We start from the raw sequence: 18265 nt of genomic DNA on the forward strand, positions 1-18265 counted from the left end.
TAATCTTTAATCTATTTATAATTGCTTTAGCTTTCTTCTGTAGCATATAAACCGGATTAGTTAGTTGGTCTTACATGCATTTCCCCATAGCTATACACAGCAGATCATATATGGAACAGTTTTAAATTAATATAATATATATAATGATTTTTCATTTCATTATTTTATTGTAATGATCACACCTCAAAAAAATCTGATTTCATACTCTTTAATGTTTTGTCGGTGCAAACAGTCCTCAAAGTAAGCACTGGGAAAATTAAATTGCGCTGTACCATTATTAGAAAAGGGGGGCGATTTTATTACTGTATTATGTTTTTCTTGCTTTTCAGCATTATCTTATCTTTTATTTTTGTAAATTACATGCTGTAGAACATTTAAATATTGGAGCCTCCGCAAAATTTGCCATAACTTGCATGACTCTCGATATAAAGAAAATTTAGAAATCGTCCCATTACTACATTGTCTTTAATGGTCTCGTCTGTCCAGTTGTCGACAGCAGTGGGGCGGTACTGAGAGAGATTCTTTGAGAAAGAAGTCGATCCTTTTCTAATTTTTTATTTTATTTTTTAAAGTTATTTCTGAATCTGTTTACGACCCATCTTAAGTTATGGCTTCTTCGGATGTTGCACGGCAGCCGGTTAGTATTTTTTATTTATTTTTTACTCTGTGTTGTCGACAGTTAACTTCTTTCTAGACAGTTGAGCAGGGAGTGTCCGAGGCTATCGTTAAGTTAGCTCCTAGCCTGAAAACTTTCAGTTATTACACTTATGGAAAACATTCATGTTTAAACAGGGCAAAGTTTAAAACTCGACAACATATTTATCGTGTGCTATCAACACAAGCACTGAACCTTTGTTTAAAAAGATCCCTGGTTATGCCTTTCACTACGGTAAACGGCTGAGAGGGCGCTAGGTGGCTAAGGCTACACTAGCAGTGCTACATTAGTTTCATAGAATCGTTAACGTTAGCTCCGTGATAAGCTTTTGAAAATATGTGTGCAGTTCGTGCCTGCCGCAAGTATTTGTACGTTGCGGGAGCTTTGTGACACAAATATCATTGATTATTAGCCCTCACAAATCTGAATGAAAGTTGGCGTTTTCGACCTCCAGCAATGACAAGGATTCAGAAATAAAGCACAGCACTGCCCACAGAGTTATTAAAGGTTCTTAATCATAGCATATCTAAATCAGTGCTGCTGACCACCTACACTCGGGATGTTTCATTAATTTAGACTGGAGAAGGTCTGACAAAGTGAACGACGGTGATATTTAAAGTTATCTCAGGCTTTTGGAAGTTAGGTGGATTTATCTTATTGTCCTATTTAACGTCTTCTAACCGGTTTTGTGCCTCTTTGGCCCACACACAGGCTTTAAAAAACAGATTTATCTGATGAGGCAAAGAATAAAGACAAAAATCTTGGCTGGACTAGACTACTCGGTGCAATATGTGATTCTGTTTGTTTGTATGTGCAATATTTTGTGAAATAAGAGAGGAAAAAAAGCATCATAATGTTACAACCCAGCTTTTTCTGTCAAATTTATTCCACAGGATAAAGGAGTCCGGTCCTTGTCTCTTGCTGGCCATGTGGGCTTTGACAGCCTTCCTGACCAGCTTGTCAACAAGTCCATCTGCCAGGGCTTCTGCTTTAATATTCTCTGCATCGGTACTGTGTCGCTCACACATACATACATAGATGAAACTCTGCATACATTATGCAGAGTTTCTTTTTGCTGTTGATGATGAGCTAATTTATTTATTTATTTATTTTTTGGTATTTAGGATAAAATTAAGACATTTTTATTATTTGTTATGTCATTAAGGCAGGAGTAATGGACACTTTTGTTGAACAAATTGACAGGAATAACCGAACATAGACTCTCTCAGAAAGTTTTATTGCCTTTATAAAATGTAGGTAGATTGTCTGTCATTAAATAGTAATAGAAATGCATTGCTAAATTTTATTTTGCATACAAACATTCAGTTAATGATGTCAGTTTGCAGTTCTTAGTCAGGTATGCCTGCTGTTAAAGCTCCTGCACACTTGAATTCATTGTGCTAAAAAGTTTGTTTCAAGTTTAGTTACCAAAGATTGCATCATACTTCTCTTTTGTGCCCCTAGGTGAGACGGGTATAGGCAAGTCTACACTGATGGACACGCTATTTAATACCAACTTTGAGAACTTTGAGTCATCCCACTTTGAACCTCAGGTGAAGCTCCGGGCTCAAACGTATGACCTGCAGGAGAGTAACGTCAGACTACGTCTCACTGTGGTCAACACAGTTGGCTTTGGAGACCAGATGAATAAACAAGAGAGGTACGAGGAAGAGCTGAGTAGGTTATTAATGTTGGAGGATTGTGACTGCCGTGAAGTGATTTTACTGTCGTTGTGAACTTGCCAGTTACTGATGATCACTTTATGTATGTCTTTTAGCTACCAGCCTGTGGTGGACTACATTGACAGGCAATTTGAGAGTTATCTCCAGGAGGAGCTAAAAATCAAGCGTTCTCTTCACAACTACCATGACTCACGAGTCCATGCCTGCCTTTACTTCATTTCCCCCTCAGGCCATTCACTCAAATCCCTTGATCTGGTCACCATGAAGAAACTAGACAGCAAGGTAGGAGAAAGGACCACAGTGTTTTCTGCATGTCAGAGGGTATAATAAATGTGTTGTATTTCTCAGTGTCACTGTAATGTAATACTTCAGAAAATCTGTCAGTTTTAAAGTTATTTTCTTTATTTATGAAGGAGAAAAAGTAGCAAGTCAAGTTGTTTCACGCATTTTGTGTAATTGATGGCGAAACTTACCTGTTTCTGTGGTTGCAGTGCTACTAAGTAGCATAGTTAATAGCAGGCTTAAGGTCTAAAAAAAATCTAGCCTAGCAACATTTCAGTCAGACAGCTCACATTTGAAATGTATTATTGCAGCACAAGAATATAATTGGCGTTTAGCATCTAGATATGTTACACTTGTTCATTGGGGAGTGATGATGTACTCCAAAGGTTAAACCGTAATTAGAAGGGCATGTTTGGTATTTGATCTGAGGAGAGTCAGGTGTGTTGATGTGTATGTCACAACATACCTTCAAAACTGACGTCACAACTATTGGCATGCGCCATGCTGTGGTGTAGTTTGGGCTTGTCGTTTCCCTTTTCGATTCCCTTTTCGACCTGACACACAAATCTATGATCATGTTGGTTTTTAACTACCATTTAAGTAAATATCAGAACAGAAGCTAAGATTACCGGAATATACAGATGAAGAGATTATACGTTTTGGAGGAAAAAAACCAAACCAAACCAACTTGCTTTTCATGTCTTCTTCTTTTGACTTTTCTACTCTTATGCCAGCACTAATGCCAAGATTTTTTTAAAATGGTAAATGGCCTGTATTTGTATAGTATAGCACTTTACTTCGTCCCTAAGGATCCCACAGTGCTTCACACTACATTCAGTCATCCACCCATTCACACACTGGTGATGGCAAGCTACATTGTAGCCACAGCTGCCCTGGGGCACACTGACAGAGGTGAGGCTGCTGGACACTGGCGCCACCGGGCCCTCTGACCACCACCAGTAGGCAACGGGTGAAGTGTCTTGCCCAAGGACACAACGACCGAGACTGCCGGAGCCAGGGCTCGAACCGGCAACCTTCCGATTACAAGATGAACTGCCAACTCTTGAGCCACGATCGCCCCGTGCTGAATTCAGGAGAAAACCTATCATTCAGGAGAATTCCGAACTGAGCTGGTTTGCTCCAGGTGCCAATATAAACAATGACGGGGCTGTGGTGACGTTGCATTTGGTGTGCGTTGACCATAAACCAGGCTTAAGTTGTCTACCTGACCTGGACCACTGCCCTCGGTCCACAACAGGCCAGTGATTACCAATGAGGAAAGGGGCAATAATACAGTAGACATTCTGTAAGGCACCATTTCATTACAGTTAAAAGGGTAAGACAATGACAAGAATTGTTGTGTGGAGATGAGTAGTAAAAAAATAGAATATGATGTAGACCATATACTAAAAGCATTGTAATCTCCGCATTTAGTTTGGAGCTAAAGATGACAAATTGAACATTATAAAAGATGGATGCTCTGAAAAATCAAGCCTATGCTGAAGTGCCGTAAACGTTTTATGGCCGCCAGTGGATAATAACTGTGGTTCCAAAAAATAATTTATAAAAGGTTATCTGAAAACCGCCCTCAACTTCCTTTCTTTGTGACCTCAGTAAAACACCTTATTGTTATTTTTAGGTAATCCTGAATAATAAAAACAAAAGTTAAAAATCTGGTCAAGAGAATTATGGAGGATATGTTCAGTTTCAGATCCTCCTCTCTTGTTACACGCAGTTTCAAAAGACCAAGGAGGTGATGGCAAACGCTGTTCAGCTCAGAACAGGATTTCACAAACCACTGGCTGATGTCACTGTGGTTACATCCATCTTTTGTACTGCTGGCTTAACTTTGATAGCTTTGTCTTCAGTGAACTACAGGGATAACAGGAGATTAATGATGCGTTCATGATGCATTTGCAGGAGATAAATTTCAAACTTGGAAGTGACAACTGCAAATGGTGCCTTCTTTTAGTGCTTCTTTAGTAGGAATACACTGTGAAAACATTTAACATGAAGACAGATTATATGTGGTTGTGTGTGGGAGAGATGGTGGGAGTTTCTGTATAAGTTACTGCTGAGGTTGTTTTTATGTCTGACTGCTGGGAGAGGTTCACTGTCCAACTAACTGAACCCCCTTCTGTCCATTCCTCTTGAAATGGTTAGAGACTTTCCCATGCTCCCTGTGTGTAGCAACTTTGTGCTTTTTGTGTGTTTGTGTGGTTTCGCTGCTCTGGAGTGTCGGTAACCCTGGATTTGCGTGTGAAAGGGATAGAAGCAGCACTGGAATGCTGTAATCACCTCACGCACACACACTCGAGTTGTCCTTCTGTGTCAGTGTACAGAACCACACAGAAAGAGCCAATTGTTCAATCTGCAGCAGTGACAGACAGACAGTCACTCACTCAGACAGCTGTTGGATCAGATCTCTTAAGACTTCTCTGCTGGGGTCAGTGTGTGTATTCTGTATGTGTGTATGGGTGTGTGTGGTCTGGCCCCAGAAGCTCGCCCAATGACAACAAGTCATTCCAGGTCCCAGTTTGGTTTGACAACGTGACACACAGGAATGCGGGACAGCATGGTGAACTGCTGGGCCAGAAATGACATTCAGAAAACATGGTTTTTATAACACTTAGCAAAAAATAGTTTTAGGAGAAAGAATTTCTGATAAAGAGAGAGACAACAAATATAGTTCCCATTCTTGTTGAGTGATACTGTTACCAGTCTGATGACAGGATGTATTTAATGTGTCTACATGTACTTTCATGGTATGCTGTGCTGTGAAAACGACTTGTTTTAGCTCAATTAGTGGATGCCTGTGATATCAGGAGTTGCTCTTTTTATTGAAGATAACTTTGTGAATTTAGTGTTTTTGAATTTTATATATTGTCTACATGCAGCTTAAAGAGAACAGTAGTTGCTGTCATGGTATTTAGTTCTTATTGAGAATAAGAGTCTCTAAAATAATGTGATAGCTGTGATGAAAATACATTTATTTGTTTATATTTTTCAGTATTAATCTCTATATAAATGTCCTTTAGCATACTGAGAAGAAATGCAGTGGTTTGCATATCTTAGTTCTCAGTGTCATTGAACCATATCAAGCTACTGATATCAGTGCGGCCTTGCATTCTTTAGTGGATTTATCATTTTGTGCATTTGGGGCATTGGATGTTAATCGAGATGAAGGTCTGCCTATGAAAATGGAAGCTAAATTGTGACTCCATCATAACAAAGACATGGTGAAAATATGTGTGATGGTAAACTGGATTATCAGATTATCATTTTGTTTTTAATTATTATTATTATTTTATTTCACAGATGGCATGAAAAGTTATTTTCTGTAGCTGGCATGTATTTGTAAAAAATACTGTCACTATGCTTATCATGAACATTTATCACATCTGTCTGTAGGTGAATATCATTCCAGTGATTGCCAAGGCCGACACCATCAGCAAGAGTGAACTGCACAAGTTCAAGATCAAGATCATGAGTGAGCTTGTCAGCAATGGTGTCCAGATATACCAGTTCCCACTGGATGATGAGACAGTGGCCAAAGTCAACACTACAATGAATGTAAGGAAACACAGACACACAGACTTTTCTCAGATACAGGTTTAGGTGAATGTTTTTACTGGCAGAAATGTTCGAAACATATAATTCAAATTTCAGACACACACCGTGTGTGTTTTGTTTTGTCAAAGGAAACATTTCTGAGATGTAAAAGGCATCTGTAATTTTAAGTGAGAATATTAATGTAGGCGTTTGATCTACAACAGCTTTAGTTAAAGTATTGTTCCAAGCTGTGTCTTTTGCTTCAGATGCATGAATCTGTCTTGTATATGATTTTTCCTTTAAGGGTCATTTGCCATTTGCTGTAGTAGGCAGCACAGAGGAAGTTGCTGTTGGAAACAAGATGGTGAAAGCTCGCCAGTATCCATGGGGTGTAGTGCAAGGTAGGATGCATTACTCTGTTTATGGATTACTTTAAAGCTTTGGCAGTTCACCTTAACATTTTCCTTTACTGTGGTTTTCACTGGCTACACTTTGTTGTTCCACAACTTGGTTTAGCTCGGGTTTTCTGGGTTCTTGAGTATTCTTTTTTGTGGACCTTCTGTAGGTGATAGAAGAGATTTGTTGTGTTGCCATCAGGTGCGGGAATAGTTTATGGCATAGCTTGCAAATGGGCGTCTTCCGCTCTGTCGGTGCTGTTGAACCCGAAATGTAACCAAATCACAGACGTACCCCCTCTTTTCGGTAAAAGTGCTTCTTCTTGGGGTGCCTGTGTAGCTGTCTCTGCCTGTTGCATGTCCGGGCATGAAACTGCAACCTGTTGCGCGTCCATCGTTTTGAGTTGCCATAAAGCATCTCGCAAATCCGGGTGCACATAAAGCAGCACCATGTTGCAAAACCACAAGACGGAGTTTCTTTACAAAAAAATATAATTTTTTTTTTTATACTACTCGTGCATAAAGTTAGAGTATGTATAGTGACAAGACAACACTAATATATTTGCAACAGGCTATTTAATGATACATTTTATGTAATAATTCATACAATTAGGTTAGGAACGATAGAAACTATAGAAGACAAATGGCACGATAGACACTTTTCTATCGTCCACACGATATATATCGTCATATCCCCCAGCACTACTTGAAACTATTTTTTTTTAACTTGAAGCTTAGAATGTATTTTATTATGAAGAATAACCCTTTGATTTCTTTGATGTGTGTGTCAGTGGAAAATGAGAATCACTGCGACTTTGTTAAGCTGAGGGAGATGCTCATATGCGTAAATATGGAAGACCTGAGAGAGCAGACCCACACTCGGCATTACGAGCTCTACAGACGCTGCAAGCTTGAAGAGCTTGGTTTCAAAGACACAGACTCAGAGTGCAAACCTGTCAGGTATGACGTCACAAACCCATGCATACATCCACAAAATGAGAAAATGCACGGGCATATGACTTACAGCCGAGTTATGTGTGTTGCAGTTTGCAGCAGACGTATGAGGCAAAGCGTCAGGAGTTTCTGGTGGAGCTGCAGAAGAGGGAAGATGAAATGAGGCAGATGTTTGTGCAGAGGGTAAAGGACAAGGAAGCGGAACTAAAGGAGGCTGAAAGAGAGGTATACAGTGCATACATGCAAACTGATGTCCTCACAACACACCTTAAGCAATGTGCTTTTTGTCCTGAGTTTCCTATTCTTTATATTTAATAGACAAATAAAATCTTGCATCAGCTGAAGAGGTTAAAGTAAAAATGTGTTTCCTATTGGAAAAATAAAGTCAGCTTTTCCATTTTTCCCCATTAATTTATTTATATTCCGCTTTCAGTTTTATGCTCTATTATAAAAAAAAATTCACTGATGTTTTGTTTTCACCCAATCAGTCTACCTTTCTACACTGAAAATAAGACTTGACTTTTATTATGTAATGAACATGTGTTGTCACATCTCATTCTTTCAGCTCCAGAGTCGTTTTGAGCAGCTCAAGCGCCTCCATGCAGAAGAGAAAGCTGCTTTGGAGGAGAAGAAGCGGCTTCTTGATGACGACCAAAGCTCCTTCGGCAAGAGAAAAGCTGCTGCCCAACTCCTGCAGGCCCAGAGCCTCACTGCCAATGGCAAGAAGGACAAAGACCGGAAGAAGTAAGAGAATTCTGCAAATACCAGTGCCTGTGCTTTTATGGAATACTGGGAGGCGAGTCATACTGGACATCTGAGTAATGTGTTAGGAATAAATGGATGCCACATTGTTTTTTTGGAAATGAAAATTATCAACATACAGAGGGCTGAATTCATCAAACCAAAGAAAAAATGATGGCTTAAAATTACAGTTTTGATTTTTGTGAAGGCGATGCTCTCATGACTCCTCGAGTGATGCCACTGACCAGCCAATCGTTGCATGCAGTCTGTAGATGTCATATTTTTAATACCTGCTCAGATTGCTTGGAACCAGCTGGTCAGGTACTATTTTAGTATCTGGTACCAGGTACTATGACCTAATGGAAAACCCTGAAAAGTCGATCTGAGTAGGTAATAATGGAAAAGGAGCTATTGTTGCCTCTTAGTGCTCCTGTTGTTAATTTCAGAAACACCTCTGCTCCTTAACTGGCCAGATCAATACCCCAGACGTTTACCTGGCGTGATGCTATACTTTGATTAAAAAGTCTTCCTTTATACATATATAATCATAATATCATAATATTGTGAGTAAGCACCCCTGCACAGGTCATTAATTACTTGTTCTCTAAGAGACAGTGCAGATGAAGACATACTCATTGAACTCAAGGGTATCAAATCTGATAACTAATGAGGATGTTTAAGATCTGTGCACATGTAAGATGTTGTTTAGGTTATTGTCACTGATTAACTGCAAACGGGAAATTCTGTAAGTTGCTCATATGTCTCTCTCTCGTTCTTTTTTTCAGTTCTGGTTTCATGTGAAGATTCTCAGTTGTGACCAGCAAAACCGGTGACATTATACCCCACGCCCTTTCCACACCCCTGTTGCCAGTTGTAACACTAAAGAAACCCTCCACATAAATCAGTTCAACAAAGTGCAAAATGGGTTTTAAAATGAATCATGTATTTAATTTTTTTATCTTTCTAGCAGTGAAGTGGTTCCTGTGAGGTACAATTCACTTTCAGCTTGTCAGCACCATATGTAATAATCCGTCACCATTTTTGAAGGTTTGTCTAGTGTTTCTGTCATGAAGTGTCACAGGATATTATATTTCCCTGTTTCTTTCTAGTTTTCTATATTCTCTTTGTTTGGTACACCACCTTGATACTCTAAATCTTTAATCTGAACATACTAGCATTAACCAAAAAATAAAACCCAAAAACACTGTTAGGAACCTCGCACGTTCTCTTGCGGTTGTTCCAAAGGGAACAAATTGGTTCAGAGTGTTTCACTTCTCTGCCGAGGTTTACAGTTAAACGGTTTTCTGAGGAGGGTAAAACAGAGGCTTGGATTGGGATTAGGTACATGTTACTGTGTATTTTTATACATATATATTTTGTTTTACTTGCTCTCTTATTTTCATTTTTATTTTATTTTTTTTATATATTGACACAAACCGTTGACGCTTGCTGTCCTGTCTGTATGAGAAGAGCTGACTCATGGGGGAAAAATGCATCACACCGAGTCGCTGTTTGAGGGAGAATTGTATTTCTTTGAAGACTGTATTCTACATATTTCTGTTCATCGCTTTTTGGACTTTTTAACTGTGTGAAACCCTTTCTCAGCAATACTCCAGCATAAACCGCTGCTGGGTTCAATGATTTAAAAAAAAAAAAAACTTACTGTATTTACACTAGTTAAAGGTAATAGTGCCTTATCTGTATTAAACCTAAAAACTACGTTATCCAGTTTGTGATCACATCCAGGGAAACACATCGATGCCTACTGGATAAATGCTTGCCTGAGACACATTTGTACTACACTTATATTTAAGGAATAAACAGTATTATATGGGAGCTTTTCTTCTTTTTAAATAAATCTTTGTATTTTTATGATGATGGATTGTGTTTGTCTACTTCATTAAAGGCTCGGATGTTTATAGGCAACACATCTGCTCTCTGGTGAGCTGGATTGGTATAATTCCATTATAACCTGCCCATCAATGATAAGAAATCAAAGTAGATCTTGGTTTAAAAATAAATGTAAAAAAAATTTGTAACAAACTGAAGGATTTCTTTTACTAATATCCTTGATTTATCAGGTGCACAAGAACAAAGCCCCGTCCACCCACCTGCCTGCTGTTTAAAATGTGTTTGTGAGGGGCAGCCAATTAGAAGAAAGCTGGCTTGTTTAACACATGGATGTGCTGATGGTACTGCACTAAGGCCCAGTGTAAGACGAAGGTTACTGTGAACTCATGCAAGTATAGAAATATAGAATTTGTGAGCTTAATTGATTATTTTTCTGATGATTTCTTGTTCTTTTTAATTATTATTATTATTATTATTATTATTATTATTATGCTATTTTTTTGTTTTGCAAATGTGGTGGTTTACCTGGGATTTGTGAAGTTAAATAATTGAGAAGCTGCTGATTTGTGTTGGTGTACAAATCCAGCAGTGGTTCTGTTCTGGTACAGCGTGAGGTTCAGTCTGTGATATAATGAGGACTGATTTAACCGTACCCACAGTCTGTTTGCATTGGCTTCAAAGATTTGACAGTGGAAGAGCTACAAACTGAAATGTTATGTCCATGTGTAATGGCATCACCGCAGTCCTGCCAAGGAATTCCCCCAGGATATCTAATTGTGGAGATTATTACACTATTAAATGTACTGTTGGTCTGACATTATACACTGTATTTGGGGGAAAGCATTTCTTTAGCGAGGCCTGTTTTTGCCTCACTAAAGTTTTATTGTTGGTTGCTGACACTACATCTAATCACTGGAATAACACTTTTAAGGCATTTGAGCGTTTTCTTTTATACTAAAATAAAAGAAAATGCCTCCATCTGTGTGGTTCAGTTAGAAGAAATGTTAGATGTCTACATTTCATTTTCCTTTTCTCAGAAGATACGTGGAAGAAGCTCTCCCTTTGCTTTAGAGTAAGATTTAGTAGGTAACAGCAGCTTAACATCTCCCCTACCCACCTCTTGCTATATCTGAACACACACACACACACACACACACACACACACACACACACACACAGGGAGTGCCCTATATTGCCTGATAAAGGACTTGTTCCCTGCAGCGTCTTACCCTACAGCACTCTTTCCCTTAGTGCGACTCTGGAGCTGGCACACAGACAGGTGGAAAGACAGCTCTGGCGTATAGCAGAGGAATGTTGATCGATTCCTTGCAGGAGCCTGCAGCAACTCACTGGTATAATAAGCTGAGAAGTGGATACCTAGAGGAGAACCATTTCACCCAGGAAAACTGGAGAATGGGCACGTGTGTGTGTGTGTGTGTGTATACAGACACCTTCAGCTGCTCTCTAGGAGATTCAGCTCCCAGGTGGGAAGTGATTTCACCCAGTTTTCCTGGAAGAACACAATCTGTGCTCTGCAGAAATCTGAAAAATCAAAGAAAAAAAGTGCAGCATGCCCTCTCTCTGCTTTAAACGCAGCAGTTTGAGTGTTAGAGTCGAGTTTTTTATGAGTGGGTTTACAGCTAAGATAGCTGTCATACACCTGCACTCGCACATGCAGACATTCCCGTACACACGCGCCTGTCACCTTTTGCTAGTCACTCTAAATGCAAATGGGGGTGATCGCTGGAGACAGGCTCGACTCATGGAAAGATAGGGTTGTCATTTAGGGGGAGTGCCGCTGACGCTCTGAAATTTACCAATTACACACCTCATCCACGCCAGCGTTGGCATTTAGAGGCCAAGAGGAAGAAGATAAGAAAGGAGGAAGATAGAGATTTGAGAATGAGTCAAAGAGACAATGGGGGGGAAGAAGAAAAGAGGAAGAATGTCTCCTTTATTCCTAAACACCCTTCACTAATGATACGCCGACAACCATACCTGGAGTGTTGCTCTCACAGCTTTTCACAAGATAATTATAATTATAGCAAGATACAATATGACTCTCCAGGATGGATTCTCTAATGGCCAGCTGTGAAATCTTAATGGGCTATACAGGTAATGTCCTTGTTTTTGTACCAGGAGCACATAAATGTGAATTGATTCCGCCACTTCCTCTTTCATGACAATCATAAAGCTGCAGGCAACATGTAGGGAAAAAACACACTGAACAGCTGTTTTAAAACAAAGGCATTTATTGCGAAAAATGCACTTGACATGAAAAAACAATCAAATCAACCACGGGTCATCAGTACAAGACGATGTATAATGATCACATGGTAGAGAGCGCTGGGCGTGGCCAGCACAGAGCATGACTTCAATGGCACAAAAGGCCTATAAATATTCTGCACAATATAGAATAATATATATACTTTTTTTCCTCCCTCTGTTTCTCTCACTGCTCTGCTGGACTCTTTCCTGGAGAGGCATGAGTATCCATGCTCCACCAAACTGTTTTTTTTTTTAATTTATTTTTTTTAATAAAGTTTCTTTTTTTATGTAAAGAGCTACATACAGATGCCTCCTCCCAACCTCTCTCATCACACACACAAACACCCAAGTATCCATAGGAACAAATATGGCCAACATCTAAGTCAAGATGGCAGGGTGACACAGCTCAGGCTTCCTGGAAGGACAAACCAAAATTAACTATTATTATTTCAAATTCATAATCTGAAACAAGCTCAATCGAAACAGGAGCGTCGTACAAAATCCAATGATGTGTTCGCGTCCAGTGGGAGCTACCGCTGCTGTTCAAAGCCTGTTCACATTTTCCACAACCAGGAAGCTGAGGCAAACGACGAGCTTACATCACGTAATCAAAACACATGAAGACAGTTTGCAAAAACCAGCGGTTCAAGTTATTTTGTGTAAAGTGACCACCGTGCAGTGGTTTTATTCCTGACTTTTTGACTCTTGTAAACGCTTTCTCCTCACATCACCCACCCCAAAGAAAACAAAAAAAACAAACAAGAACAAACCGGGCAAACAAGGACTTGTGCTTAAGTTTGACTCTATAGAAATTAAAGTCTAGTTTAGCGGGCATCCAAACAGATCCAAACTTTGCTCAGTGTTTCTTCAGAAACTGTTCTGGGATCCGCTGGTTTTCCGTCTTTGTGCGGACTGAAAAGCAACCAGCAAACTTATCACACTGATACAAACAAAACAAAGAGGGAAAGAGGGCACTGATCTACCTAGAAGGAAAAGTAAGAGCGTATACTTGTGTTTGCGTGTGTATTGACATTTGTAGGCACTGGGGTTTGACTGACAGGTTTTGAAGGCCAATGTAGATATGTTCAGATTGAAGTTTCCCATCACAATATCAAAAAATTTGGCATTTACTTTCCCTTTTGTTTTTTTCAAGGTAAATAAACTGGCACTTTTAATCGACTGACCCCAAACGCCCCACTGAAACACATACAAAGATCATAGTCTGGTACACTTGTATAAAATAACATCATAAGACAAAATTGACCAGTTAAACATTAAACGTGTTAAGAACTGAAGCGAGTTTCTTCATATAAGTAATGTTAACGGAAACAGCCCAGCCCTAGTTTGTATGTGTTGGAAAAAACGTTAATTTAGAGTCCAGTATATTTATTTTGCTTGTTTTTCAAAATTATATGCCTACTGTTCAGAAAGCACAAGTATCTCATAGCATCAAAAGTATCCGGGAGGGAAAAAAATGGTTTCTAGTAATTCTACGTTGTAGTCTGATGTTATGTGCTTTTTTCTTCAAGTATCCACTGATTTCGCTGGAAGGTCTCAGATTTGATCATTTGGTCTGATAATTTGTGGAAAACACAGTAGCTTCCAAACATTTTATCCTCTAGAGTTTGTGGAATTTCCTCTCTGAGGAAGAAAAAAAAAGACCAAAATGCGACAAGTTTTGTGCCATTTATCTTGTGGATGTTCTTTAAATTAGCTAAAATTGTATGCATGTTCAAAAAAGTGCTCTATAAATAAAGATTCTCAGAGCAGCGTAGATACCTTTTGGCATCTACACTGCTCATTTGATCAACAAAATATAGCACAATGTCAGTTCGACTTCAGGGACATCAATTTGTGCAGGTAGGAAGCATGAGGAACCATTGTGGTGCACATAAATGTGACAGCAAGACAACCCACCACAAAGGGAATTACAGGAATTATTAAAGGATTTAAAGGCGGTGGCCACAGACCATTCCTCTCTCCTCATTCCTCCTTACTCATTTTTCAGTAGTTTTTATTCTGTCTAGTGTCCTTCTCACTACTGGCAGCATGTGACGATACTAGCAGGTTATACTACAAAGGGAGTTTTCTGTGTCTTCTGACTAAATACCGTGGTAACTTGTGTTGATCACAGTGGTCAGGGTCAGGTTCTGTTCAGAGTTTTGGTTTAAAATTGACCGGGAGCTCCACTTTCTCGCTGATTCTTTTATTTACAGCATGTTTTAAGTGGAATGTAAATTGTCTGCAGGGTGAATATGTATTACGTGCGCAAGCTGTGAACATCATGAATGAATCAGAGCGTTAAAGGTTCAGCAGTGCAAACTGGGCACTGGCATGATACATTTATTTATTTGGTGTTGCAGAAAATCTATAAATGTTGTTATACTTCACACGAATCTGCTCTTAACTCTCTTTTAGACTGCTGGAACTGCAGCTACTTTGCTACTTACTTTGTTCTGCTGACAAACTAAAGCAATTTCCATCCAGATGAGCAGACTCAACGTTATGGCATGTCTGTACGTGATCATCCATCATGACACTTTGACACAATTTAGCAAGGATGGCTTAAAACTGATACGTAACTTTGATGTTTAATTGTATCTATTTGAAAGTTTCAGAGCTCTGTGATTATTTGGGTTTTATGGAATAAGCTAAAGCAAAGAAAGCCTGGCTTTGTTGAACTTGTGTGCTGTGCTGTGTCTCCCAGCACAATCTCAAAAGTGTGGAGGAGATGGACCATTTGATGAGGAGACCTGGACATCACTGACTGGCATCAGCAGACTACACCACAATCGCCATGTCAGCTCTTGGTGGCATCATAAAGTTTGCTACGGCATCTTCATGCTCTTTCACATCTTTCACATGTGCTCAGTGTGAACCTGAACCAAAGCAGGTGAAACTGATTCACAATGGTTTGTGCTTCCTAACTGTACAGCATGACATCCCTGACATTTATTTACTTTAGTCTGTACTGTGATGATCAAATGTTCCCTTAATGAATGCATTTTTTTTGTGTGTTTTTCTTCCCACATAACATGGATGTAGGAAGGAGACTCAACAGTGCTTAAGCCATAAAGGCTCTGTGCTTAGGATCAGGTTAGAGCCAATTAGAAATCTAAGCGGTCAGCCAATGAATAACCCTCGCCTGTGTGTTTAACTCTGCCTCGTTTAAAAAAATAGGTGAGGAAGTGCCTCGTGCCCTGTACCTGCGCTCTTTGACCGCCTCTTTCTCTCTGATGTACCGCCGTGCACACAGCGAGTGAGTCAGGCTCTGAGTGTTGCTGTGCTTTTGTCTCCACAAGCAGGAAAACAGGTAGGTGGTTGTGGCAGAACGTAAACCAGGCAAGCCTGCATCTAAACTCTGGATACGAAAGAATCACAGAAGCAGACAGACTACACTTTCACTAAAGCGGAACAAAATTATTTGACACGATCTGAGTAACAAAGTCAATTCTGGCAGTTGCATGATGAAAGTTTGTGTCCTCTGAGTTTCCCCTCTCAGCTATTCTTTCACGAGCATCGAGTCTGTGCAGTTTTGGTTTGGCAACGTTGTCTCAGGATAGGTAAAAAACTGTCAAGGAAAAAGCTGAGGACGAGGAAATACTCTTCGCAATCTTTGTACTTATTTGATGAGAACTGTCAATACTGGAAACGTTGTGGTTTTTTTACATTTCAAGCTGACATCTGAAAAAAATGTTTTAGTCATTTCGCCCCACCAAAGAAATTTCTTTCTTAAAGAAAAATCATATTTGCGCTTAAAACAAGTATGTCACAAGCAGCAGTGGAAATCCCCTTTGTCAAGTAAATACTGTACATTAGTAAAATACTGTAAATGTAGATATTCTGGAAGGTTGTATCAAATATTACCAAGTGCATTTCTTTTGTTTCTAAACTCATACAGAAGTTCAAAAACAGCATTATAAATACAAATGAATTCTTTAAAGGAGTTTTGGTGTAACTTTGTGTTCCTTTTTACATTCAACAATTCAGCTTAATCCAACTGATGGGGTCTGTTTAAATCAGATGTAATAAAAAAAAAACTTGAATAAAAATAAGCGGTTCACCATTATGTTATGATATAGAAATAGAAAAATTAATGACCTAATTAAGACTTTCTGTGACACTGGCTTTTAAATTACAAATCCTGTGACAGACAGCATGGCAACATAAAATATCTATTTCAACATTTTTTAAAAATGTAATAATGCTACATGCATCGTTAACAAATAATATATCGGGTTGAAAAGAAACATACTGGTCGTAGATTCGACACAGAGATGTGCTTACAATGATTCTGGAGTGTAGGCTTATGTGCTTCCTCGTCACCTGGCTGTATGTTCTCACTTCTCAGACAAAGAAAGCACCCGAATTCAAGTTCTGAGGTCTCAGAGGAAAAGCAGAGCTAATGCTTTTTTGAGCTAGTGTTTGCTGGTGGATGATGCCGAGGAGGAGAATTGGGAGGCGGGGTTCGTCTTTCTGTGCTCTTTCAGTCGGCGTGCCTTCAGTAGTCAACATCACGGGTCTGGAAACCGAGTCTGATGGAACCCCTCTGACCCAACACTGGGCGGATAATGGGAAAAGCTGCCCTGCTTCCTGTGTGGCTGAGCTGGTCGAGGCAGGGACGAGCTTTCCTGTACATTATCAGTGTGTATATGTGTTTGCGTGTGTAGATAAGTTGGACTGATATGGATTACTATAGCCAACACCAATAATTAATAATTAATAATATAATTTCTTTATGGATTAATAAAGTATTCTCATTCTGAATTATATTTTCCAATAGAATCCAAAACATTTTAATTCCAAACAGATTACTTTGGCAAATATAAATAACAAAAAAATCTCCTTTGTTTTCGAGGTTAGCCGCCTCTTAAGGCCTTGTTGAGCTTTAATCCAATAAAACAAAGATAAATCGGGGGAACCTAATATCAGCCCAACCTTGGATTTTGTGTGTGTGTTCATGTGTTTTATGACTCAGTAACAGGAACAATGTGTGCATTCATTCGTCCACTTTTTGCAGTTCAGAAGCTCTCGACAAAGCTGCCTGGAAACAGGCCGGTCTGACCCGTCCTCTGCAGAGTGCCTTTGTACCAGCCGTCGTCCCTCTTCTTATGGACGAACACCACGTCTCCCTCCCGCAGCTCGATCTCTGCCTCGCTCTGGGGTGGGTACGGAACCACCACACGATACCTGCCTCACGGAAACACAGAGTAGCAAAGTCAAGATCGCATGCTGGGACGATCCTCCTAACTAAATGATATCAGCCAAATGATCAAAATCTCTGAGCAATGTTTCCAGCTCCTTATTGAATCTATGCAAAGAACATAAATTCCGAAGGCAAAGGGGGGCCAACCAGATACTAGCAAGGTGTATCTGATAAATTGTCAGTGAGTATAAATGTTACAATTTCGATGACTAGTTAGTCACTTCTGTGGAATATCATACTTCATTTTTTATATTTTGACAATGCCCTCACCCTCTAATATAATCTACAGTTTCACACACAGGTGCAAAATAGCAGCTCTTTTGAGTGACTGACGAGTCGCTTCTTGTTACAAGAAAAAAAAAAATCAAAAATTTTACCTATAAATTAAACCGTTTCTTTTTTTTTTGAGAACCAGAGATTAATTCCACAGGCCCGTTAAATCTTCCCCAGTGAATGATGTTTTTGTAAGTGCGTGATAAGTTGTTGTGATAACCATAGCGCTGATGTTTTGGTGTAATGCTCTCAAACACAGGGGACGAGATTTGTTTTCCTTCTCTGCTTTTTTCCTCGCACAAACAGAATAAGCATCATTCTGTGATAACCAGCATTCCCATTACACCAGCCTCCTGCTGACAGTGATAATTTCATGCTAAATGCATTTTTCCCCCTCAACGTCCAG

General features: G+C 39.4%; 2 protein-coding genes across 6 annotated transcripts in view; one reads left to right on the plus strand and one right to left on the minus strand.

Annotated features, from left to right (window-relative positions):
- Positions 1-488: 488 nt before the first annotated feature.
- Positions 489-10139, plus strand: septin10 (septin 10). Of its 2 annotated transcripts, XM_006802367.2 has the most exons (10): positions 489-637; positions 1549-1663; positions 2120-2315; positions 2433-2619; positions 6031-6192; positions 6476-6572; positions 7358-7526; positions 7613-7745; positions 8086-8264; positions 9047-10139. In XM_006802367.2, exons 1-10 carry the CDS (start codon positions 608-610, stop codon positions 9060-9062), a joined length of 1284 nt encoding a protein of 427 aa, XP_006802430.1. In that variant the 5' UTR covers positions 489-607; the 3' UTR covers positions 9063-10139. The 2 variants fall into 2 exon arrangements, with proteins under 2 accessions (XP_006802430.1, XP_087709373.1); XM_087853247.1 differs by lacking the exon at positions 9047-10139 and having other exon boundaries at positions 8086-8268.
- A 2207-nt stretch (positions 10140-12346) lies between these two features.
- sh3rf3 (SH3 domain containing ring finger 3) overlaps positions 12347-18265 on the minus strand; it is a 109276-nt gene continuing 103357 nt past the window's right edge. For 3 of the 4 annotated variants that reach the window (XM_087853030.1, XM_087853028.1, XM_087853027.1), the window contains one exon: positions 12347-17570. In XM_087853030.1, coding sequence (XP_087709156.1) covers positions 17402-17570 — 169 coding nt within the window. In that variant the 3' untranslated portion in view covers positions 12347-17401. Of the gene's footprint in view, positions 17575-18265 lie in introns of all 4 variants that reach the window. The other variant, XM_087853029.1, reaches the window with a different exon arrangement.

The sequence above is a fragment of the Neolamprologus brichardi genome, chromosome 16, assembly GCF_056152115.1.
Source record: "Neolamprologus brichardi isolate AB-2024 chromosome 16, ASM5615211v1, whole genome shotgun sequence".
Lineage (NCBI taxonomy): Eukaryota > Metazoa > Chordata > Actinopteri > Cichliformes > Cichlidae > Neolamprologus > Neolamprologus brichardi.

Excerpts from the sequence above, each read along its gene's own strand:
- septin10 (XM_006802367.2), top strand. The coding sequence starts at position 608 with ATGGCTTCTTCGGATGTTGCACGGCAGCCG. Across the intron at positions 638-1,548 it reads CGGATGTTGCACGGCAGCCG|GATAAAGGAGTCCGGTCCTT; the intron begins GTTAGTATTTTT and ends TTTATTCCACAG. Across the intron at positions 6,193-6,475 it reads AAGTCAACACTACAATGAAT|GGTCATTTGCCATTTGCTGT; the intron begins GTAAGGAAACAC and ends TTTTCCTTTAAG.